This window comes from Panulirus ornatus, chromosome 33 (assembly GCF_036320965.1).
Source record: "Panulirus ornatus isolate Po-2019 chromosome 33, ASM3632096v1, whole genome shotgun sequence".
NCBI lineage: Eukaryota > Metazoa > Arthropoda > Malacostraca > Decapoda > Palinuridae > Panulirus > Panulirus ornatus.
The window spans coordinates 19,037,270-19,063,842 of NC_092256.1; the positions used below are offsets into that span (position 1 = coordinate 19,037,270).

The 26,573-nt window shown below is 36.3% G+C and overlaps 1 protein-coding gene across 4 annotated transcripts; it reads right to left on the reverse strand.

Annotated features, from left to right (window-relative positions):
• Nucleotides 1-1,254: 1,254 nt before the first annotated feature.
• Nucleotides 1,255-26,343, reverse strand: LOC139759551 (uncharacterized). Of its 4 annotated transcripts, none has more exons than XM_071681812.1 (17): nucleotides 26,303-26,343; nucleotides 24,579-24,673; nucleotides 22,027-23,700; nucleotides 21,668-21,851; nucleotides 21,269-21,391; nucleotides 19,870-20,107; nucleotides 18,096-18,677; nucleotides 17,233-17,411; nucleotides 15,002-15,174; nucleotides 11,556-14,863; nucleotides 9,645-9,753; nucleotides 8,611-8,708; nucleotides 8,062-8,214; nucleotides 6,888-7,032; nucleotides 5,701-5,859; nucleotides 4,685-4,956; nucleotides 1,255-2,061 (listed from the first exon to the last, which is right to left on the reverse strand). In XM_071681812.1, the coding sequence occupies exons 1-17, from the start codon at nucleotides 26,312-26,314 to the stop codon at nucleotides 1,862-1,864; spliced, it is 7,704 nt and encodes a 2,567-aa protein (XP_071537913.1). In that variant the 5' UTR covers nucleotides 26,315-26,343; the 3' UTR covers nucleotides 1,255-1,861. The 4 variants fall into 4 exon arrangements, with proteins under 4 accessions (XP_071537913.1, XP_071537912.1, XP_071537914.1 ...); XM_071681811.1 differs by having other exon boundaries at nucleotides 11,556-14,866; XM_071681813.1 differs by lacking the exon at nucleotides 26,303-26,343 and adding an exon at nucleotides 26,020-26,170 and having other exon boundaries at nucleotides 11,556-14,866.
• Nucleotides 26,344-26,573: the final 230 nt, after the last annotated feature.

Sequence of the window (26,573 nt, forward strand, 5' to 3'; positions counted from 1 at the left end):
GATGAGTGAAAGATAAAGCAAAACTAAGAAGTTGTAGCATCTTTGGAATTTGTATAAAATGATAAACTGAAGTACTGTTTAAGAATGTTGGCATGTTGAGAGTTTGCTTTATCAAGGATTGATTTTCAAATGCACTGCATGAATTAATTGAAATTATAAACACAGAAATGTTCCTGAAAGGTCTGTTGGACTTCGCTGTGGATAAAGGTCTCTTGTTTTGGTGAATACACGTGAGAGTTAGAGTAGATGAGAGCAACTGAGGTCATTTGCCTGTTCCCACACTATTTCGCAACGAGGAAAATAAGACAAATACGAAAAAATAAAAATGAGGAAGTGTTTAGGCATGATACATCATGAATATTTTGAAATAAAAATTTATTGAATGGAAATGTGGTACCATTACACGTCATGAGATTTTCTAATTGATTTAGTGTAAAAACATAAAAATGACTCATGCAGATAGTTTTCTCAATATCAACCTGCAAATAACAACTTAAATTCCTTAAGCAATAAAGGTCAATACATCTATAATACCATTACGTTTTCACCAACATCAGAGGATACAGTAGTTACAAAAGAACTTCTATACATTCTAACATGAAAAATTGTTCACTGGAAAATAAAACTGTGTATTCTGAAAAGTAATAAAGGACTCTTGAAGTTAAAAAAAAAAAAAAAAAATTGAGTATCTCAACCATATATGTACACTAATGTTACTTAAGGAAAATTATGAATATAAATACACAATGAAAATAATATTCTATATTTACATAATTGTGTCAAGGTATAAAAAAAAATGCTTTGAATACATTATATGTAAAAATTTCATTGACAGAATGTGGTATCATTATTTATATCATTACATCACTAACTTTCTGGTCTTGCTACCATAAAATATCAGTAATGAATGTTCCATGCAACTAGTTACCTTATGTGTGAGATGTTACAAATGCCAATTTCTAAATTCCTTTAACAGTATATTTAGAGTATCGATAAATTTTAATAAAAGTAACATAACTGTTTTCAGCGGTTAGATAACATGGGATATAACAGTGGAAAAAAGTTTCATATATTTCTAAAATATAAATGGTTGTTTGTTCTGAATAGATATAAAAAGAAAAAAATATACAGTACAGCAACTAGGCACACTGGTTTCATGGCAGCTTACATGCAGGTTGAATTCTGTATATACAGATAAAATTACCATCTTGTATTTATTTAAATATGTGTTAAGGTATTAGAAAATACTACTAATACTTTAATATAAAACTTTTATTGACTGGGAATGTGGTATTATTACACATCTGTAATAAAATCACTAATTTTCTTGTTATACCAATTTAAACCATGGGTGTGAATAATAAAAAAAAAACTAACTAGTTTTCAACAAAACTTGAGTTTCTTATACAGTATAATTAGAGTATTAAAAAATTTGTTTTCAATAATATATCATAAAGATATATCTATAAAAGTTTCTCTATACAATTTAGTTTTTGTCTGACTTTTGTCCACTGGAAAAGAAAAACAGCTGTCTATTCTTGTCTTATCAATAACAGTAATGAGGGACACTCCAGGTAGAAAAAATTAATGACCATGAGTGTGTCAACCATACAGGCACACTGGTTTTACGGTAGATTAAAGGAAGGTGACTATTAAAGCTTTGTACTCATACCAATACATACTGTTAGTAATCTGTCCTATTGGCCAGTAAGCATATACGTAGAGGCAATCTCAAACTGAAATACATTTTGTTCATATATCATTCCTAAGAATAATCTTTACACTTATATACAAGGACCTGTAAATGGTCATGAGAACATATTCACTGTACATATATATGATAATTGCACCTGACCTATTTTCATGTATTATCTCCAGTGTTTTTTGTTTTCAAATACCGATAAAAACAATCAATTACAAACTGATAATGCAGTCTTTTAATCAAATGTGTAAAAAGTGATTCTTTGGCATCTAAGTCTAAATGATCAGCCAAAGATTCCAGGAACTGGGGGCTTTCTGCTGCTTTCTTACAAATGGCCTTGATCATCTCTGGTTGCACATCTGAAACATAAATAAAAAAATGAAACAACTGGAATATGCATATTTGCACTGCACGTGGCAGCTGGAGACTGTGGGGATGCTATTTTGTGTGTGGCTGGGTAGCAACGGGAGTGGGTGGGGGCAGCAAGTGTGGATGTGCACGTGTATATGTCTGTGCGTATGTGCATGTGTGGGCTTTTGTGTAAATACATGTGTATGTGGGTGGGTTGGGCCACTCCTTATCTGTTTCCTTGAGCCGCCTCGCTGGCACAGGAGGCGCCGGTTAAGTATAATAAAAAAATATATTTCTTTTTCTTTCTTTTAAACTATTCGCCATTTCCCGCGTTAGCGAGGTAGCATTAAGAACAGAGGACTGGGCCTTTTTTGGAATATCCTCACCTGGCCCCCCTCTGTTCCTTCTTTTGAAAAAAAAAAAAAAAAAAAGAGAGAGAGAGAGGGGAGGATTTCCAGCCCCTCGCTCCCTCCCCTTTTAGTCGCCTTCTACGACACGCAGGCAATACGTGGGAAGTACTCTTAATCCCCTATCCCCAAGGATAAAAAAAATATCAAATATTATCCCTGGGGATAGGGGAGAAAAAATACTTCCTATGTATTCCCTGCGTGTCATAGAAGGCGACTAAGTGGGAGGGAGCCCCGATCACTCAAAATCTTTTTCACTCAATCTTTCCACCTACAATTTGGTCTCTCACTTCTCCTCGTTCCCTCCACCTCCGACACATATATCCTCTTGGTCAATCTTTCCTCACTCATTCTCTCCATGTGACCAAACCATTTCAAAACACCCTCTTCTGCTCTCTCAACCACTCTCTTTACTTCCACACATCTCTCTTACCCTTACATTACTTACTCGATCAAACCACCTCACACCACATATTGTCCTCAAACATCTCATTTCCAGCACATCCACCGTCCTCCGCAAAACTCTATCCATAGCCCACGCCTCGCAACCATACAACATTGTTGGAACCACTATTCCTTCAAACATACCCATTTTTGCTTTCCGAGATAGTGTTCTCAACTTCCAAACATTCTTCAAGGCTCCCAGAATTTTCGCCCCCTTCCCCACCCTATGATTCACTTCCACTTCCATGGTTCCATCCGCTGCCAGATCCACTCCCAGATATCTAAAACACTTCACTTCCTCCAGTTTTTCTCCATTCAAACTTACCTCCCAACTGACTTGACCCTCAACCCTACTGTACCTAATAACCTTGCTCTTATTCACATCTACTCTTAACTTTCTTCTTTCACACACTTTATCAAACTCAGTCACCAGCTTCTGCAGTTTCTCACATGAATCAGCCACCAGCGCTGTATCATCAGCAAACAACAACTGACTCACTTCCCAAGCTCTCTCAATCCACAACAGACTGCATACTTGCCCCTCTTTCCAAAACTCTTGCATTCACCTCCCTAACAACCACATCCATAAACAAATTAAACAACCATGGAGACATCACACACCCCTGCCACAAACCTACATCCACTGAGAACCAATCACTTTCCTCTCTTCCTACACGTACACATGCCTTACATCCTCAATGAAAACTTTTCACCGCTTCTAACAACTTTCCTTCCACACCATATATTCTTAATACCTTCCACAGAGCATCTCTATCAACTCTATCATATGCCTTCTCCAGATCTATAAATGCTACATACAAATCCATTTGCTTTTCTAAGTATTTCTCACATACGTTCTTCAAAGCAAACACTTGATCCACACATTCTCTACCACTTTTGAAACCACACTGCTCTTCCCCATCGTGCTAGCCCTGTCAGTATGGCAAAATCTTGACATAGGTAGTGGGTATGTATGGAGGTAATTCTCCTGATTAAACACACTGCTGTTCATGCTACCAACATCCATACTCTTCCCTCTCCTGTGCTACTACACCATTCTCTACCTATTCACATTTCTGCATACATTTCCTTAAAACAATAAAGCACTGTTTCCCCTGTATATTTCCAATCCCTAGTGTCAGTTACTCTCATCCTATGCCTTTCTTCACTCCATCTTTCTTAGTATCCTACACAAATACAACTTGACCCAGTTTGCTCACATGTTTCACTCATTTCACATACTATCTCCACCACAAACTTTCACATTTACCTCTATTTATGATCAGTCATCCACCAGCCACCCTAATTATTATCACTATAAAAAAGGCAGTGAATGGGGGCAGACAGTGTGAATTGTATGCATGGGTATATATGTATGTGTCTGTGTATGTATATATATGTGTACATTGAGATGTATAGGTATGTATATTTGCGTGTGTGGACGTGTGTGTGTGTATACATTGTGTATGGGGGTGGGTTGGGCCATTTCTTTCGTCTGTTTCCTTATGCTACCTCGCAAATGCGGGAGACCGCGACAAAGCAAAATAAATAAATAAATAAATAAATAAAGCACATTCATCTAGGATAGACAAAAAAATATCTTTGTTAGCTAACCAGCATATGAATCTAGCTACTTGGTATAAGGTAGTTGAAGCAGCTAATATCAGCTGATTTCAATTACTTGACTGGGTTTGTTTCCCTTTCCCTGTTTAGTAGTTTGACCTAAATACTAAATATTTAGAGGTAAACTATTATCAATCAAAAAAAAAATAATAATTACCCTCTGGCGAAGCATCTAGAGGTGTAATATCTTCATCCATTCCATGAATATCATCTATTACTTGAGGTACATCATCAGAATCCCGACTTGGTCTGTCTTCAATGGTTTCCATATTTTCCAAATTGTCTTCTCCATCTACAAATTTTCTGCTCTCATGGAAATTGTTATTTGGTTGCAGGTTCTCCTTGTCCTCACGGTCCACTTCTCCCAATACTTCACGAAGCTGAGCTTCCACTTCATCCATCAGCGGGTCTGTGCTCTTCTTGCTTTCCCTTATTGTGAGAGATCCTTCATCAATAAGGGTATTAACTACACCTTAATATAAGGAATATTCAAAGTGAATTCCAAAAATATGACATTTACAAACTAAATGTACGTTCACATATGTAATGAGGACTATATATGTAAATGTAAAAGTAACTCAAACAAGAAGAAAATCGCTTACAAATCAAAACAAATGCACACAAACAATGCTTTAATATCATAATTGCATATATATCTCACTAACTATTAACTGCACCTTAATATAAGCAATATTCAAAGTGAATTACAAAAATATGACGTTTACAAACTAAATGTATGTTTAAGTATGTAATGAGGACTATATAAGTAAAAGTATCAAACAAGAAGAAAATCACTTATGAATCAAAACAAATGTACACAAATAATGCTTTAATATCATAATTCTAACCTATTGCACTCTCATTCCTTACAGACAGCTTTCTTCTTTACATGTTCATCTCTTCCTTCATTAATTCATAATACTGTTTTCAACTTGCAACTTTCTTAATTCAGAAATTTATTGTCCGAACTGTTTTTCCATTCATCATTATTTTTTGATAGATTCAGCTTCTTTCAAACTATTTTTCACCTCAACCGAACTTAAATCCTTTTTCCCTCTTGCATTAACTCTCTTTTCATAACCTGCAACTACAATCTTGACCATTACTTCAATCCTGTGTAAATGGATGGAACCATGTTTCACAACTTTCCTTAAAACTTTTACACAGCCTCACCTGTAAAGTTTTTCCTCATATTTCTTAAGCACTTTCACAGTTGCAGAAATCTTTGGTGCCCGCACTGGTAACTTATATAAATCAGCTTCAGTTAACTGGCTTAAATGGCCAACAGTAAATATACCACGCTCTTCACAAACAGCCAATAGTCCTGAAACCCTGCAAAAAAGAAATCAATCATACATATCAAAATTGTTAAGCATTCCTGTCTTAAGTGCTTTTTTTTCCAAGAATGGAAGGATATTTCCAAAGTAGCCTTGCACATCCAGATGACACTGCTCTTTTCAGCATCTAAAAAAGCAGACATACATTCTAAGGCTAAATATTTCTTGTGGCACATATGATAAAGAATCTTCATCGGATAGTTCCATTTGCTACTACTAAGAATTTTCTACTTGTTAAAACTAATTTTTCCATCATAGTTTATTTTCAATGTTCTGTTCTGCTAATTAAAATTATGTAACTAATCAAATGCCTTTACAAAGCCATGAAAAACAGAATCCACTCTCATTCCTTAAATCAGTCCCAAAAATAATACTGTAGTCATAAACAATAATGCAGTGAATTAGGACCTAAATCTGTTGACTTTACTTACCACAAATCCATGCTGACCTTCACTTGTATGTACTTTAACATAAGACAAATCCATATTGAACTCCATTCAGGTAGTAATCTTAAGTCAGGTGTTTCAATATACTTGTCAGGTGTTTCAATACACTTCTTACTTGCTCTTTAAAAGCCTTTTATTTCAAGTTACATCAAACCCACCAGTCTCTATTGTTTCAGCATTAGTTTAGACCCTCCTGTCTGTACTGGTGATACATCAATTCATATACTTCTGTTATGGTACTCTCACTTCAGCTTTGTCTTAATAGTACCAGTTCTGCTATTCATGGAAGTCTTTTTCTGGAAAATCCTTGGAATTCCACCTGGCCCTGGTGATGTGTTTTCCTTTTATGTTAATGGCTGTAATCTTGTAATTTTCAGTTACCGTAACATCCAGTATGGCAATCTCATGAAGGTGGCTGAATACTTTATTATCTCGATTAATCATTTTGTCATAAACACTGATTCATACATATCAATTAGCAAATTAAACATTTCATTATTCCTTTTGTGTCACTGAAAATACCTTTCTCTGTTTGACAGGAAGGAAGGGAGGATGGGGAAATGCTAAATAAACTTACAATGCAGAAGAAGTGAGGAGATGGGCCACTTGGTCAATCTTATCTTGGCAAGTAATAAGAGCTGGGTAGAGGGGCTGGCTGCAGTCCAAAAATGCAGGTGAGTCTGCCTCTTGGGACTCCTTACTTGGGGATGGAAAATCAATATCTGGAAATGCATAACAAAGTCAAAGCACAGACAATCATATCTGTTCTTGGGATCTAAACACGCATCCTTTATTAAAATTACGTCATGTGCCCTGAAACAAATTACTCCACATAAAAAAATAAGACTCTGAAGTGAATGTGAACCACTGCTAAAAGATGTCTTCTATGGCAATGTGCTACATCAGGAAATACAATCATTGGCCTCATTTGCAAACAAATATATCATGTGTAATGCATCAAACCTAGAACCTACAACAGACCTCCACATTGATACCAGTGAAACTATCCAATAAATGCCACTTCCTGTATGTTCAAACTACTTCAGCACATCCTGGTTGGTCCTCTCACCATGACTTGGGAAAACCATGAAATAATTCTGGGGAGCTTGGCTGCAGATGGTGGCCTCTGGTTTCAGTGTATTAAACATGACAGTTAGAAAGTGGATGTGAGCAAATTAGACCATTCTTCTATTCCTGGCATTTCTTTCCAAAGAGGGAAATGATAAGTATGAAAAACATGAAAACAAAACTAAAAATAAAAGAAGAGATTTTGGGTCATTCAAGGTAGGATGAAACTGACCCCAAAAGGATATATACAATGCTAATGGATCATTGTTTAGTCAGTAATCCAGATAAATAACAACTGATAGAATATTATACTTTATTGTAATCTAAATACTATGTAATATTCAAGAATAAATAATCTTCTGACAAACTACTAGGTAAGTGAAGTATTTGGTTGCCAATGTAAACAATTCTCCAACTAGCATAAATCTCATCAAATTTCATGCTTGAGCTTAAAATAATGTGAGTATCTTTTTATAATGTGGTTACCATAGTCTTCTCTAACACCCTCAAGGAAGCCTTCACCTTTCTTCCTGTAACAAGAGTATTATCAAGATACAGTTCACAAATCTGCTATACTGTAATGTAAAAAGCAGTTTAGTTTCACATCTCTTGCATAATCAAAGGTTAAATGCATCAACAATTAGAAGGAAACTTTCCCAAAAGGTCTACTCAAAGAAACCTACCCTTCACTGGAGATGCTGCTTTCGTCATGTCTAATCTCTTTTGCGCCCGAATTCCTTTCAGGGTCTTGGGAGAGGGAGGAATTTCAACACGATCAGAGACAAGAGGATCAGTAAACCTAACACACCTTCGTTTTGGTGATGGCGTTTCTCTACCTGCAATGTAAAAATTAAAACATTATTACTTTTTTCATACTTGATCATTGTTTCTCATTCCATGATAGTTTTCAACTATCAATGATGAACTGTTGGAGTATGGCATGTAACTGCAATGCTTAACCTACTAGGCAACCATTATCCTGTGAACAAACACCTGTACCTCTACTTGTCGTTAAATGGGAAAAAAAAAAAAAAAAAAAAAAAAAAAAACCCTACTCACAACAGCCTTTTACAATACTCAACAATGAAATGTAACTCTTTCCTAAATGGAAAAAATAATTTAATTTCTCATCTTTGCCTTATGCATGTTGAAAAAAAAAAAAAAAATCTCACCCTCTGCAAATAAACCTCTTTCTACAACCCTCATAGTAATATAGTAATAAAGCTACGTACTGAAGCTATCATCCAGCACAGTTTTCTTCTTCAAGATGCTTGTGGAAGGAGATGCTCCTGGAGATGGCTCATGTTTCGCCCAAGGTCGCCCAGAGTCACTGAAAAAGTTACAAAGCACCAAGCTTGTACAACATATCGATACAAAAGTTATGTAATAAAATCTAACATTTCAAATAGAAATTACCCACAACGTTTCCACACATCTACAGCTACATGAACGATAAAGATATCCTGACAAAGTTCACAAAAAATCTAATATAGCACATCTCTTTATACCAGCACCCCAATACACACTCAATCTCCAACAAACTTGTTTCCAGTTGTATTCTATATCCACACACACCATTACCTTTCCTAAATCAAGTGTCTACTCCTGCCATAGTGACACAGTGTCAAGAACAAATAAATCATGGCCTTATATGAACATGTGCTTATACAATGCCATAATAACAGTCTTAACATTACAGTAACTTTACAAAGCTATATACATTATGTAATCTATTATACACAAAATATAATCACGTTTAACACTCCTTTATATGGTATCCCACTGCGCTCCCTAATTCACCAATAAACTTTTCAGTAGTGTCCTCATCTTCAAAATTACTTAAAACTCAAGCCCTCATATTCTCATCTAATCATGAATGCTTTTCCTACTGTAAATGTTGCCTGATAAATACCAAACCTTCCATGCAATCTATTTTTTGGTTATCTCTACAACAAGCTTTTCTGAATCAAGAGAAAACAGTTCTCAAAATATTTGTTAAAAACTGGGATATGTTAGTATGACTATAAAATATATAAACTATGACTATGATATGTATGACTATAAAATATATAAACTAACTGTTGCTGAAGTGTCATTCTCAAATGAGATAGAATCTTTTGCAGTTCTTTCTTAGTACTTGGTGTTTTTATGGCTGACACAAACTGATAATACATGCAATTCTTGTCATATCTATTTCTAAAAAGCAAACACCATATATTATCATTTTAACTGGTGAGAAATGAACTCAAATAAATTGGAAGCTTACCGATCACAATACTTCCTTTTACGGTTAGGAGGGGTGCTGGTAGGAGAGAAATGACCAGTTCCACTCCTTCTAATAGGTGATCCACCACTGCGATATCGAGAAGCCTCACCTAGCAGTGAGGAAGAACTCCTTTATTACTTTATTTCACTATACTAAACTACAGGTTATGTAACCTAAGAATGCTATAATGGTAAGCTTTGCAGTGCAAGTGAATAATAAATATATATAGGCACAATTCAACAAAAGACCTTCCAAGTGACAGATTTACAGTGATATATTTTTTCTTTCAAACTATTCGAAGTTTCCCACGTTAGCAAGGTAGCGTTATGAACAGAGGACTGGGCTTTTGAGGGAATATATATATATATATATATATATTCTAGATATATATATATATATATATATATATATATATATATATATATATATATATATATATATATATATATTCCTTGCGCTACCTCGCAAACGCAGGAGACAGCGACAAAGCAAAAAAAAAAAAAATATATATATATTCTAGATCATGTGATAACATAAAGAATGAAAGCAGATCTTATGCATTAAAACAAATTGATTCTACTAATGTCTCATCATGTTCACAACTGACTGTCTTCATCTGCTATATGAATAAAGGGAGCTTAAAAACTTTTCTTCTCATCAGAAGTTAAAAGTATTTTCCAAAAGCATGGTTTGCAATGGGTACTTCTAATTAGAGTGTAAACTAATGGAGCACCTGCAATGCCTGGTTTTCACTCATGGTTTCAAGTCTGCGTTTAGCAATTTGTGTTGGACACCATGTTAAAAACTTAACAAAGCTTGACCAAACTACACAGTATTTTACTCTCTTTAGTGTTGAAATACATTTCCACAAGGTACATACACCCTCTCATCTTCTACTTACCCTATCTCCCCAAGACACTTCCTGATGATTCTGCATCCAGTACTGAATTTTTCACATAGATTAGTGACCTATACAGATACTTGCATATTTTAAAACTATCCAGTACTGAATTTTTCACATAGATTAGTGACCTATACAGATACTTCCATATTTTAAAACTATCATATTCCAATAAAAAAGGGTGGCAATCCTCCAGGTGGGAATGCATGTTCTGATCAAGTGGAAAGTCATGCACGTACCAGTGAAAAGAACAGTTTCATCCCTAAACTGTGTATCATATTACTAACTATGCTTCTTACAACTATGAGTTCAAAGCATGAACATACCGTAAACTCTCGATTTAATGGATTAATTGGGGGAGGGGGTTTTCATTAATGCCAGAAGTCCATTAATTTGAGAATGTAATCTACGGGCTATTTTTTAATACAATATACAGTTCTCATGCTTTCTTTCAACCCCTCTATCACTTGATGCCATTTTGAATAATAAGGATTGCAAAATTATTTAAAAATAAATAAAGTCACAATTCTCTATATACAACCTGCCTGCAAGGTAGCTTGAGGCAGACTCAGACTGACACAAAGAGAGTATACCCCACACTAATAAAAACAAGTGTGAAATAAAATGCGCATAGTGCAGCGTGAAATAAAATGCGCATAGTGCAGCATTTGAGACGTTCTAAATTTTTAAATTCTGAATCTTGTAAACTATTAATCAATGCATTATCAGCATACACCTGGTCTCTTAACTCTGAACTCTGTTAAATTGAGGGTTTACTGTATATTCAAACTATTCAAGCTGAAAAAGCAGGCCTTCTTAATAATCCCTAAGTTAGTCTTTCACATGCACAAACTACATCAGTATACTGCATTCATATCAATATCTATTTCCTGGCATTTTACTTTTCTAACTATACAATGTTCAAAGAAAAAACACCACAGTAAGAAAGCCATGTAATCTAACATGAAATTTTTTCCAATACAATCAAGAAATGAATAAACAACACAAACCTCCTGTGACTGACTTGGATGGTGATTCTCCCTCACTGGTTCCACGGTTCTTAATGTTTTTCTTTGCAACAGCCACTAGCATAGCTGCTCGGGATCCTGCATACTTTGCAATTCCCTTCTTCTTTTGTCTCTCTGGAGTGCTAACAGCTAAGTTTAATCTTGACTTAGAGGGCTTCTCTGGTGACAATTCTTCCTCCCACTCTCTTGCTGTAAGTCTGGTACCCAAATTTGTTTTTTCAATGTATTTAAAACTAACACTTTCCAAATCCTTCTCACCGACTTTTACCAACTCAGAAACTTTATCTTTTTCTGTGTCTTTAGCACCAAAATTTTCCATATCTTTGACAACTACTTTTACTGATTTTTTTACCTTTCCAAAAGCCTCTAGAGCTTCTTTGTCTAAAGTATCAACATACCTTTCCTTACCATCCTTAAATCTGTTTTCAAAATCCTTTAAACCAAACTCTCCAGAAGCCTTTGCATTAACCTGACAATCCTTTAAACACAATTCCTCTAAATTTTCATCATCACATTTCTCCAACTCCCTTTCAATTGATTTTTCCATGTGCTTTTTTACACATCTCAAGGATGTGCTCTCTAACTTATCAAAATCGTTTGTCTTCTCTGAGTTCTGATCACTCTTTCTTGCAATCTCCTTACCTTTCTCAATTCCTGTCACACATTCATCATCCCTTATGTTTCCAGTTTTGTCCATACTGTCATTTAACTCTTTGTGACTACTTTTTCTACTAACTTCATTCAAGTGTTCATCTACTACCTGACCACATTCAAATGAACTAGACTCATCTGATGTTTTCTCAGCCTGATCCTTTGTTGCCAACTGGGACTTTGCTGCCTTAGATGGAGTGGGCACTTCCTCTGCCATATTCTTTCGTGAATAATCATCAGAGACCTGATTTTTACCAGTGTTTATTCTATCACAAACCCCATCATTACCAATACTTTCCAAATCTTTACTTATTTTAGCAATCTTTAAAGGCTCATTTAGTACAACCACATAATTAATGTTATCTCCTGCATCTTTGTCACCAGGTGATGCCACTTCTTGATCTTTACTCAGTCTGACAAAAGAATCCACTACCTGAACATTCTTGCTAGGAGATCCACAGAACTTCCTGGGAAATTGCCTTGTGGGAGATATCTTTTCAGATTCTTGTGCCAGTTCATTCCTAGTTTCTTTTATCATTTTTCCTAACTTTTGTCCACTAAATACCTGCTGGTTTGCCCCACCAGCGACATTATCAGTGTCAGCTGCTATACTAACAGACTCTTCTACATCTGATGAACTAGAAGACTCTTCTTCACCATGAGCATATTCATCTATATCACTGTCATTTTCAGACAGTGAATCAGTAATTTCTTCCATCTCTGGTAATGTACTGCAATCTTCAAAATTCTCATTAAACTCCTTGTTGGGTATTCTTTGGTCATCCCTACTAAACATATCTGTTATTTTCTTTTGTACTGATTTTTTAACAGGCATGCTGTTTAGGGGTACTGGTAAAGTCTCTGTTTTAGGAACATTATCATCTACATAAGACACCACTATGGATTCCTGCGATCTTATTCTCTTCTTTGAGCTTGAAGCACCAGGTGGTGTCATAGGCTCTGGCATGTCTCTATTAGGAGCAACAATCTTACGTCCAAATCTAGTAACTTTGGGTGGGGTGGATTGCGATGTCACACTATTAGGACGATCAGTATTACCTTGGCTGTCTGATATATTCTGAGAATTTTTGCATAACAGCTCAGCAGGGGATTTGGCAACCTTTTTAACATGCCTTCCTGAAAAGTCTTCTCCATCCCTTTGTTGTTTTGGAGGTTCTTTGTTTTTTCTTTGACTACTTATTTGCTTTCCCATTTCCTGTTCTTTAACCTTTTCTTCAAGTATTATCACAGAATCATCACTTGAATTTTGCTTCTCTGTTAATGAATGGTGATTCTTGTCTCCAGTCCTTTTTCTTTTGTCAGGGAGAGCACTTATCGTGTCATTTTCCTCTGTCAAACTGCATTTTCTTTTAGCTTTACTGTACTTTGGGGAACCCTCCTTTGCAACTGCTTCTCTATCACTGTCTTCCTCTACACATCTGTCTCTTAGAACAGGCACTGGAGACTCTCTGCTGCCATGGCCAAAAACAGATCTATGAGAATTAAGTTCCTCAACTACTTGAGAATTGGGTATTTCTTCTTCAGAATCTGTGTCTGATATTTGTTTAGTATTCATATGTTTAATCATCACAGCTTCATCTGTTAGTTTTACTTCTGGAATTTTTTTCATTAACTTGTCATCCCTAATTACACTTGGTGAGACAGCAACTTCCTTGAAATTTATTCTTTGTTCCTTCATCTGTTTCGGTGATGCATGAGAAGAGTCAATCTTGCCTGTATTTACAATATCCTTATTTGACAAAGCTGTTCCTTTCAAGCTTCTACGCACATCATTTACAGTTTTTTTTACAGGTGTCTGCATCTTTCTTCGATTAGGTTCAAGTGGCGTGAATGTTTGAGACGAATCTTCGGCAATACTATCATTCAAAGATTTTTGTAACATAAGGGAGGTTTTCCGTAATTCCTCATTCAAATCCTCATCAGTGTAATCGCTATCTCCATTACCATATCTTCTTGTGATGGAATCTTTTTTCTTTTTGCCAGAATAAGTTCTAATATTATCAGCCTTTATGGTGAGTTCCTCCTTCTCACTTTTATCATTAATATTTTTCATTTCTTCATCAATACATTTATCAATTTCCTTTGATTGTGTGTCCACCTTTTTATCATTAGGTACATCTAGAACATGAGAACCTTTATGTTTTACTTTGTTTTTAAATTTTGTAACCTTCACACCTTCAGTATTTTCAGATATTTCAGCTGTATGAGAACGTTCCTCATCATCAGAACTGACTGAAAGATTCTTTCTTTTCAATTCAAAATGTTCTGCTTCACAAGCCTCTTGATCCTGTTTCTTTTTCGTTTGCTCAGTTCTGTCCCCTACAGACATACTTTTTGTATCTACATTTTTACTTGCCAAGCCTTTTCCTGGCTTCTTTCTTTGACTTTCAACTTGCAATTCTTTAAATAATTCATCATCCACATCTTCATGTTCAGTCTCTTTACTTTCTGAGGAAATTTTTCCACTAAATGATAGTTCCTGCACACCCAAATCATCATTACTGGTATTTCTTGTCTCTGACCTGAAGGTTTTAACAATGTCCTCGGGGTCAATGATACGATTCTGAACTTTATCTTCCTCTTTTAAAAGACTGCCTACTGGCTCTTCACTGGCTGACCTGCTGGAGAAATGATTATGCTTATAAAATATATCACATGATGCAAATGATATACTAAACTATCTTTAAAAAAACATGCATTCATATATCAAAGTCTCAGGAATTGCTAAAAAGTAAAGAATTGAGTAAATTTCTTACTCTTCAAAGGAGCTTTGGGAGGCAAACTGCGATGGAAGCATATCTTGTGAGATGGCTTGTGAAAGTTCTGAGTAAAGTGCTGGGATGTCACACCTTCGTTCAGCCATGCGTTCAATCTGATGTTCTGTTAGGACTCTTTTCTTGAGTTTAGGAGACATAACTTTCACAAATTCCTGCCACAAGAAATTCAGTTGTTTCTAACTTAGTTTCTATATCAGCTACTTAATTTTTAAGGTGCAAGCTGCAAAAGCAATGGTCAATTACAAGCCCCTAAAAGAAATTCACGTAACTAGTAATGAATCTTAGAAAATACTATACACCACTTAGAACCCTCACTCATTCTCCATTAAAGAAAATGAATTACTTACGACACCTTTATCCCTTAACCTATAAATTCATTTTGTGTGGTCCAAAAAAAGATGTAATTTGTTTCTGAGTTTTAAAATATTTACATACAGGCAAAGTAACAAAATCTATTTTTGCATAAATTATCACTTCACATGTAACATTTTCAAAGAAGCTGTTTCCAATATACTGAGGTATTTTGTGCAATAAAGGAGCAATAAAAGATTTAATAAACTCAGGTGCTAATATCTAACTATAACTGAAACTTTCAGTACCTTTTTTTATAGTTAAAGAATATGTTCACAAATGGGAAGAAATAAGACAACTAGTCAGAGTGATTGCGAGGTTGGCTTGACTTTAATGCACCGTGTAAACAGCAATGGAAGCAACATCGAAGTTGGAGCTTGTCTCTTTAATGGACAAAAATTCATCACCGTTATCACAACTAGATTCTTCAATATTTTTCTAATCATAACTCTCATGGTGTAGGAAGAGAGGAAAGTGATTGGTTCTCAGTGAATGTAGGTTTGCGGCAGGGGTGTGTGATGTCTCCATGGTTGTTTAATTTGTTTATGGATGGGGTTGTTAGGGAGGTAAATGCAAGAGTTTTGGAAAGAGGGGCAAGTATGAAGTCTGTTGGGGATGAGAGAGCTTGGGAAGTGAGTCAGTTGTTGTTCGCTGATGATACAGCGCTGGTGGCGGATTCATGTGAGAAACTGCAGAAGCTGGTGACGGAGTTTGGTAAAGTGTGTGGAAGAAGAAAGTTAAGAGTAAATGTCAATAAGAGCAAGGTTATTAGGTACAGTAGGGTTGAGGGTCAAGTCAATTGGGAGGTGAGTTTGAATGGTGAGAGGCTGGAGGAAGTGAAGTGTTTTAGATATCTGGGAGTGGATCTGTCAGCGGATGGAACCATGGAAGCGGAAGTGGATCATAGGGTGGGGGAGGGGGCGAAAATTTTGGGAGCCTTGAAAATGTGTGGAAGTCGAGAACATTATCCCGGAAAGCAAAAATGGGTATGTTTGAAGGAATAGTAGTTCCAACAATGTTGTATGGTTGCGAGGCGTGGGCTATGGATAGAGTTGTGCGCAGGAGGATGGATGTGCTGGAAATGAGATGTTTGAGGACAATGTGTGGTGTGAGGTGGTTTGATCGAGTAAGTAACGTAAGGGTAAGAGAGATGTGTGGAAATAAAAAGAGCGTGGTTGAGAGAGCAGAAGAGGGTGTTTTGAAATGGTTTGGGCACATGGAGAGAATGAGTGAGGAAAGATTGACCAAGAGGATATATGTGTCGGAGGTGGAGGGAACGAGGAGAAGAGGGAGACCAAATTGGAGGTGGAAAGATGGAGTGAAAAGGATTTTGTGTGATCGGGGCCTGAACATGCAGGAGGGTGAAAGGAGGGCAAGGAATAGAGTGAATTGGAGCGATGTGGTATACAGGGGTTGACGTGCTGTCAGTGGATTGAATCAAGGCATGTGAAGCGTCTGGGGTAAACCATGGAAGGCTGTGTAGGTATGTATATTTGCGTGTGTGGACGTGTGTATGTACATGTGTATGGGGGGGGGGGGGGGGTTGGGCCATTTCTTTCGTCTGTTTCCTTGCGCTACCTCGCAAACGCGGGAGACAGCGACAAAGTATAAAAAAAAAAAAAAAAAAAACTCTCATGGTCAACATCACTCATAATTTTGTGAAATAAAGTGTAGAAACAGATTATGAAGAAGCTACAGGTGCTACTCTTGTGCAAGCCCTCTCATGTGGCTGGGTCTAGTTATCATCTGCTGAGGATAGTATAATGTTAGGCTTGCCACCATTTGTGCTTGAAATTACAAGACAAAGAAAGAAAAAGAGGTAAATGGTTAAAAAAAAAAAAAAAAAAAGAAAAACTGACCTCATCTCTCATGTCTTCTATATTCATCTTGATCTTTTTTTTCTCTTTGGCAGCCATACTGTCATGACTAATACTAATGGACTTTGAAGTATCAGCTTTTGGAGACCTAAGGTTTGCAGTATCTTGAGGTTTACCTTCACTTTCAGCTTCACGCATAAATGAGCTGGCAGCTTGGCGGGCTAGAAATTAAAATAAGAGTGAATCCCATGATGACATAGCTATGCAAAGCCTATGGCATGTTTTAATGGTGACGGCTATCATACAGTTGTTCGAGGTATATGGGAAAAAGGTGGACTGTGAGAGAGAGATAGAGAGGGTGATTCACTGAATATACTCTCAAGAACTATGAATATTAGGTAGTCAATAAGCTGCACTGAATGTATATTCTGCATGCCAGTAGACTAGTGTCAAAGCCTCATCTAAAGACTCGGGATGATGTGCAAAGCAAATATTCCTGAAGCACTGCAATAATGTGGAAAACCTGTTCATCTGATCACCATACATGTAAGCTGATCTGAAAGGCTGTATGCATATGATCTATACAAGGAAGATGAGAGGTGGGTTTACAATAACAAGCAGACAAATGATTTCTTTACAAAATGAGGTCAAGTTTACCATATCTTAAACTCTATAAAAAGGTAGCCAATTATAAGAAATGTGCTTTTTGGGAATGGTGGTCTACAAAAATGTTTTACATTTCTATGCCAATGTTAAAATATCTAACTGACTTACTGTACCATCAATAGTCTACCCAGAGGTAAGAGTTTGTATGCGCGGACAATCACTTACAGTAGTCTTATAATACTTTAAAGAAATAAATAGCATGATGCACTGAAAATTTTATAAACACAGTATCAATTTACCTGGAATGTTTTCTTTTGGGCTGAGATTCAAAGATTCCTCTGTCTTGTCATGCAGATCAATCAAACTTGCCGGAGGGAGACCACAGTCCTTCAGAAGCTCAAAAAGAGTAGATGGTATGTTGAATCTTGTAGATGAAAAGGAGCTCTTCCAGAGACTGTAGGCTTCCAGTTTAATGTTTTTGTTACTTGATCTTAGGGCTACTATAAACAGTGGTACAAGTTTGGTGAGTTGATCTCCGGTGTGTGTCTTTCCAAAGTGCTCATCTATTAATGTACAAAAACTTTTGAACATGGATATGAACTTCTTTTCAACATCATAACTAAATCTAGCTGCAGGATTGACTTGCAATGACTCAGACAGTGGACCCACCACATGTGCTACCAAGAAAACTACCAATTTTGTTTGATGGACACCCCTGAAGACATTGATAATGGCATCACAAAGCTTTGAAGCAACATGCTGCCGTTCATTTGATACCATATGCAAAACTCTTCTTAGGAGGATTCCAAAAAGTTCAATGCAAGATGCTAGATTGTGAAGAGGATGAGGTTTCTTTTTGGGTTTTGCTGGACTATGAAACACTGTAAAGAAAAATAAATATTAATATACCAGAAAAAAAAGACAAACATAATAAGCACATTACCAATATGATTTCAAATGATGCAGAGGTCATGAAGTGATATGCTAGGATTACAGTAGCTTACACGATCTAAATAGACACCAAAGTTGATCTGAAAGAAGGTTGATGAAATCACATTTGAGCAAATGTAATGTGGGCGGGACAAAGCAAAAGATGGCCACAATATGACTATCATCTAGCAGGGAATATACTTCAGGAATCTGAGCGTCAGAAAGACTTGGAATTCAAGTGTCCCCCACCTCTTCATCGGTCTCGTATTAGATTAGTAATAGATATACACTGTATGCTGGCTTTAGAATAGTCTTCCAGGACAGGTTCATGGAGAAACATAGCAAGCTATTCAAATGCTAAAATTAGAAAATCTTCTCAAGTTTGGTTACCACACCTTAAGAAGCACAAGAGATGGCAATAAAGTTGGCACCAGAAATGAGAAAGCTAAGTTACAAGGAACAGCTGGAGGCTTTTAAATTTACCCATACTGGGAGAAAGAAGAGTGAAGGGTGACCTGATCACAACTTTTAAGGACAACAGTGAGTGTTCCAATTACATAAATATAAATTTGTTAAATGTGTCTTGTGAGTTGTTTGGATGAACAGAGCATCAGACTGGGGAAGAACAATTTGGTTTCTTGAGCTGGAAAGGATGTGTGGATCAGGTGTTTGCTTATAATGGTGTGAAAAATACTGCAAAAAACAGAAGTATTTATACATGACAGATATGGATGTGGAGAAAGGATGATGGAGATCCCTTGTGGTACGTGTCACAAATATATGGAGTGGGAGGAAAGCCACTATAAGCAGTGAGGAAATTTTATCAACAGAGTAAGGCATGAATGAAGCCTATTCTTTGTCTGTTTCTGGCACTACCTTGCTGCCCTAGGAAATGGCCAACGAGTATGAAGGAAAGAAGAGAAATATATCTTTTAATACTTGTTTGCCATTTTCCACAGATTCTATATACCTAAAAAAATTCCTCAAAATGACTTCTGAAGCCTAAAATACCTGTGAATAGAAAGTAACATTATTACCTCTTTCACTAATCCTTAACATATACTTGAGTTTAATTTCTAATACAGCACTTAGTATTCAAAAAGGGAATAATCTGGCACACTTCTGGTTCAGTCCATAACTTACATTTCGGTAAAATCTTGCCTAGCTCTGAGTATCTCAGCTTCTCTGTCAAAATTGCCAATACATCAGCCATCAAACGATATGCAGCAGCATGTATGTCAGGTGGTGCTGTTAATTTCTCATTGCAAATATCAACTAAATTATGGGCGATATACTCCACCTCGCTGTTGGGTTCTGTAGAGGTTAATGGAGTTAGGTCTATGAACCTGACCCATAGTTCATTCCAGTTTGTGGATATATGCTGTGGAAGAGATTAATGAGTTACTTTTAAATCATACTAATAACACATTTTGCCATCTCCATTATTTAACAAAATATCTTAATACTTTCAATGCACTTCAACTTTTTACATCATGAACTATACATGGAAGAGTGCGTATAACTTGTTTGAGTGACCACGTACAGTCAGTAACAAATGACTTATACATAGGTTTATCAATTAAAAGTTTAGATGTCATGAAAACCTTAGCTTAATACTACACTAACCCATTGTACTATACTATTCACTGTATTATCAGATTTCAGGGATATTTTCCCAAAGTTATCAATTCTCCATGAAAATTAAGGAAATCACATCTTCAAAACTCTTCTTAACTTGAAATTTCCAAAGTTAACATATCTGGCATTAAAATTTCTAAAAAATAACATTAGCAAGCAAAATGTAAATCCTTAACAAGAAAAGATGTAAAATCTGTTGATAGGATATGGAGACCTTTGAGTATGGGTTTCTGAAGAGTAAAGCAGGGGTAAGTTTATAGTTTCTACTTGGAGGATGGTAGTTGCTTTTATGGTGATTAGGTGGAAGGGGCCAAGTGATACACAAGACAATCTTAGTTCCCTCAACCTTTCCAATAACCCTCACTCCACTCCATTCCATTATACAACCAGTTAAACCCCTTATCACCATGTTTTTCAGTGTTTCCAATAAGTATAATTTGCATCACCCATGATATGGCAACTGCTGCTGTCAGATAATTCAAAGGGTGACAAAGACAAGTCTTGTGTCTATTCTCAATAAACTTCACTCCACCCAGTTTCATATGATGCACTGCCTTTAGTGCTATCATCTGATCTTTTGCTTAGTTTTCACTGAATAACATCTGTATTTCCAGTGATATGGCAACAGATACTTTAGGTGGTGATATAGTCATGTCTAGCATCTTTCCCTCTACCTCTCACTATCCCCAACTCCATCCTATCCCATCAGTGGTACCTTGAGCCCTCATCATAATCTTTTTCAGTACTTCGCATCATCAAACTGATGCAGGTTTATGAAGATTATAACATGACTGCATGTGTATGAGTGCACACATATACGGGTGCATATGAATATTTATGTGAACAAGAAAACATTATTTTGCCCCACTTCTGTGGCTTAGCTATACAAAAATACCTTACTTACTTGGTAGATATGGTTTTCTGCAGAGCTCAGTGCATCAACAGACTGTATAAGGGGAAACAGAAGAACACTGTAGATGCAGCTCCAGTCATGTTCACTGCCATCTCCCTGGTCAATCATCTGTGTCTGTTAACATATAGTCTTATTACAAATGTCACTGGGTATAAAGAAAAAAAATTACTGAAAAGAAATAAAGTTTTGATGAAGCTACAATGTGACATCAATTTTACCAAAAAAGAGGACCTGAACAAGAAATTTTCTACAGAATATCCTGTCTTGTGGGGAAACTGACAAAATGGACACAAATATCCCTCACCCATATCAAGTCTACAGTATTCTTTACCTACTGTATCAAGTTTCGATGTTTGAAGAAAGGTGATTAAAAACTTTCAAAACATTTACCTCTTCAATATGTTCTATGAGTTGGCTGACAACTGAAGACCATAATCGTACAAGTACACTGGGATGATCTGGACACAATACAAGAGCAGCATGAGCCAACTCCTTCATTACTGACTGTAGGAACCAGAGTTTCCCAACTGAAGGTTTGCCATTTGCCAGTACAGCCAACCACAATGTGAAAAACCTGCAATGTATATCACTATCAATTCTTGGCATAAAATGTGAAGGCAAATATAGGTACTGATGTACTATCCTATTAACATTCTTTCATACAAAAAATACCAGTTTGCCCATCATAATTACATAATCAACATAAAGGACAAGGTAAACAAACTCAAGATGTAATAATCAATACGTACCCCTCCCCAACAGTGGAAAAGTGAAGAAGAGAGGGTCTACATAGCTGATGTATTAGATGGTTGCTCAAAGTTCCATTCATCATGTCTCTCATTGTCTTGTCAGTTGTTATATGATACTGTCGGGAGTTTAAAACAGTCTTTGGTAGCGCTAAGTTCCCTACAATAACCATTTCAAGGAACTTGAAAGTAAATTGACTTTGAGAGTCTCCTGGACAGCACTGCCTCTCTAAAGAAGCAATAGTATTGAATAATTCCTTTACTGGTTCTACACAGTCTTTTTTATTTGTGTCAAGGGTAATAATCACTCTTAGATGAGCAAGGACGGACTGGAACAGGAATACTCCAAGAAGGTACTGCTTACGTTCTTGGGAATTAAGGCTTTGCACAGCTTCGCTTGTACAATTCAACAGTAACTGATGATAACGAATAAACATTGTTGGGGTCGTCATGACAGGCTCTTCCAACACTGGTATGGTGAAAACATATGCTTGAAGACCTGCAATATCGACTCCCTTAGAAAGTATCTGGGCTAAAATTTCTGCACATGTAACATGTAAACCAGAAAACTTTCTTCCTGGTGATGCTGCGGCACCTGACATAATTAGATTCCTTTCAGCTAAACCAACAACTGTTCCACCTGTAGATGAAGCACATCCAAAACAAAATCTTAGTAATGGTACCACAACCAGATCAAAATTTACCGCTGCTTTCTTGCCAAGCTTGCGGACAAGATGCCACCATGCTAGTAGTTTTGCATGAGCAATATCCTCTGTTTTAGCATTATTAGCTTTCAAGGGAGCAAGCAGCAGCTTCAGTCTCTTGGAATGTGAGAGAACACTGTTATCTAGAGAGAAATTGTCAATTAGTGCTTCCCAACACTTAAAAGCATCAACTCTGATCTCTGGCTTGTAGCTCTTAAATCCTTTTTCAACAACTTCCAGAAGACCATTAATGAGTGAAGTACCAGGGTGAAGTTCCTTTCCAAGCATTTTCACAATAATTCTCCATTCCTTCAATATGTCAATGCACTCTTCACCCACCAAATGATTCATCTGCTTACAATGGTGGGTCTTCAAGTCTGGTATAATCATTTTTAATATTTCCAATTTTTCATCATTATTCGCTTTTTCTAATATATTTTTTCCAGCATTAATGGTAGCAAAGGCAGCTGCACGGACTCTTCCAGCATCATGAAACATATAACCAAATACATTTGGAAACCAATTTTGTGCAGCTTGACCCATTTCATCTGGAACTACCATCAAAAGAGATTTGATAACTTGAAGAGCTTCATGAACTACAACTGTTGAGGTATCATGGCCTTTAATAATACCAATGACTGTTGAAACAATCTCCTCGTTTTTTGTTACATACACATTTTTATTCAGTCTACTCTTTGCTAGACTCCACAGACTTCTATTAAGGACTTTCTTTTCTTTTGTTTCTTTAATAGCTTTTATCAAGATTTCTAGGATTTCAATCTCATTCTCTGGGTTAATAAGACTAAGGAAACTCTCATTTGCTAAAAGACACCCACATACTCCTGCAGCTTCATAACTGATATCACTTGTCTCATTCAACAAGTCTGCTTTTATATTAGCAAGCGTCTTTTGCGTGTCATCCATGGAAGCATAGTCACTCCATACAACATCCTCCGAGTCTGCTGTGCACTTTCTGTAACACAAAAAAAACTTTTCTATGAACAAGAAATATTTTTGTTGATACATAATCTTATATACATTAACCAACATGCGATTAATGGATGAAAATGCGCATATCTCTAGCCAAATTTTGTTTTACAATCCACCATTCTTTTATGTAATTTGGTAAAAATGGGAAGTTTACACTTAGGAATTCATTCATTCATCTTTAACCTTGATATTTACAATGTGCAGATCATATGCATAAAACCTTACGTTTCACTCAAGCACACTCTCAATCAATGTCTCCTTTACATCAATGAAACATGGAAGTTCCTTGAGAAAGAGCTACCTCGCTGATGCAGGAGACAGCGATTAAGTATAATAAAATAAAAAATAATAATGCAATCAATTGTGTAAGACTAAAATTCAAGTTGTACTTTATCAACAAAGTTACCTATGTCTACTGTTTTTATCTTTCACCTAATTGGCCTATCTAAGCCATTGTTTTGCTTCTATGAACCTAAATTACGACAAATCCCAAGCATAAAAGCTGTTTACACTCTGCTTTTATTCTTAGCATTCACCAGAACAATCAGAGCATCTCTAAGTTTGTTCCCTTGCCTTATTCTGGACTTGAACTTTCCCACTACCATCCTTGCTGATTTTCTATCTCCAAAACTTAAACTTATCCACAACTTCTACTTCTTTACCAATCAAATTGTTATAACTTTATGATAACCAATCTCATCCAAACACATGATTCTTACTTCTTCTCATTACTGGTAATTAGAGCATCATTCTCCTGTTCACATCATTTAAGTGACCTACATTTTACCTGCGAATTTAAAAGAACTCCAGATTAGTTCTTTGTAAAGGACCAAATGCATCAAATCCTGAAAAATGACTTACTTTGTGAGGGTGCGGTATGCAGGAACTCGTACAGCCACTTTCTGTGATGTACATTGCTCCACCAACTCCTCCAAACTAGCCTCCTTCATGGCCACCTGAAAAGATGACACAGCTTTGTATACGAGTAATTTTGTTTTGCAATGGCAAGATAGTTTATGGAATGGAATAAAAGTCTGAGGATGGCCTGGTAAATTACACGTCATTCTGTGATATCAAATGAGGCAAAAATGGTGTGGGTTATGAATATCAGGGAAAATGTGAAATTAAGGAATGTAAATGTTGATGTAAAGCTTAAAAAAAATCAGCAGAACCAAGGAAAACCTTTCTAGTTGATGGGATTTATCTTAATTTTCAATATCCTACTACAAAATATATCTTTTTCATTTCACAGAATGCTTACTACAATGACTGAGATACAATAAATGCTTTAAATGTGTAATTCCTTGGCATAAATTCTTGTTTTACGACAATGAAGAATAACTGAGTGTCACTGGACAATTCAGGAACTGGCCATACAAAGCTTTATGAGACCAGGATAAGTAACAAGTCTTCTCGATGAAACAGTGATACATTTTGTGTAACTATGGGAAATGCTTTGAAGGTCTCATAAGAGCCATGGATTGATCCCCCCCCCCCCCCCCCCTTGCCTTCCTGCTGGTAAATCTTAAGATCCTCTTGCAGATAAGGGAATTTTTCTTTTATTAATATCAACGTTTTGAGCACTATTCTTAGCCATGCCAGGTAGTGTAAATGAGGTGTGGTTAGCATGGGCCAAATTATTTTTCATGCGTTTATCCCAAGATTTCCCTTATCTTCAAAGCCCAACCCACTAGGTGGATACCTAACCTTGTGTCAAAACAGTAATGCAAGAGTTATTATAACAAGCCAACTGATCCGTTTCATCCAAATCACTTATAAGTTACCCTCATCACAGGGAATTTTATCACTAATTGCAGGATTATTGAAAAATCACATAAAATGAAAAGCTGTCACAATCATCCAACTCCTGTATAACCTTAAAAGTCTTGAAAGTGGAAATTATTTTTCCATTTAAATCAATCTTCTTTCGTTGGGATCCTGAATATAATACTGGCCACACAAACTTATATCAACCTACGCTTACCTCTTCCAACACATTGAACCCACCCAATGGAACATAAGTAACGTATTTTGCAATAGGTAAAATTTATTTACTTGAACTGTACAGTAAAAAAAAAAAATATCATTGTTTACCTTACGTACACGCTTCACAAAAGCTATTCTCTTTATGATTCAGTCGATTATTCAACAAATAACGTTGGGCATGAATGGGGAAATACGGTAAATATGTAAAATAAGCCAGGTCACCAGCTAGGACACGATTTCCAACGTTAACCCAAGCTTGTTACAACAAGACAAGTCGGAGATTCACGATGTTTCGCACTCCCGACACTTCCCATACCTTCAGGTCCTAATACATGAGACAACTGGTTGTTTTCAATATCTTATAACGATTAGCAGATCTTAAATGCTAATGATTCACTAGCAAGCACTTCATTCGCAACTCAGCAAAACACAGGCGGTCTCTTCAATTTCCGTCACCATCAAACCCTACGAGAAAAACGAAGAATCAAAAATACGTGGAATTATGTTTTACCATATTTTTATTCTACTGGTGGATCATGAGTCCTAATGACTTCCTTAAAACGAAGGAAAAAATAACATAGAAAGGTTGATGGCCTTACCGTCGCCCCCATCGGCAGTCGCCACCATAACACTTACTTAGGAAGAAAGCGCGGGAAACCTTATTCCTCTGCTTCCATGAGGCTCACACACTAGCCTTGCTCTTAGCAATCTTACTATACATCCATACCATGGAAGCCAAACCGAGTCTAAAATGGCGCAAAAAAACAATGTGAAATCAATAGATAAAAATTATACATATTTTTTCGTGCTTTACATATATGTTAGACTGTCAAGTTCGCTGATTAACTTTCCTTACAAGGATAATAAACT

Excerpts from the sequence above, each read along its gene's own strand:
- LOC139759551 (XM_071681811.1), bottom strand. Across the intron at positions 8,709-9,644 it reads AAAAGGAAGTATTGTGATCG|TGACTCTGGGCGACCTTGGG; the intron begins GTAAGCTTCCAA and ends TAACTTTTTCAG. Across the intron at positions 8,215-8,610 it reads TGTGCTGGATGATAGCTTCA|GTAGAGAAACGCCATCACCA; the intron begins GTACGTAGCTTT and ends TTTACATTGCAG.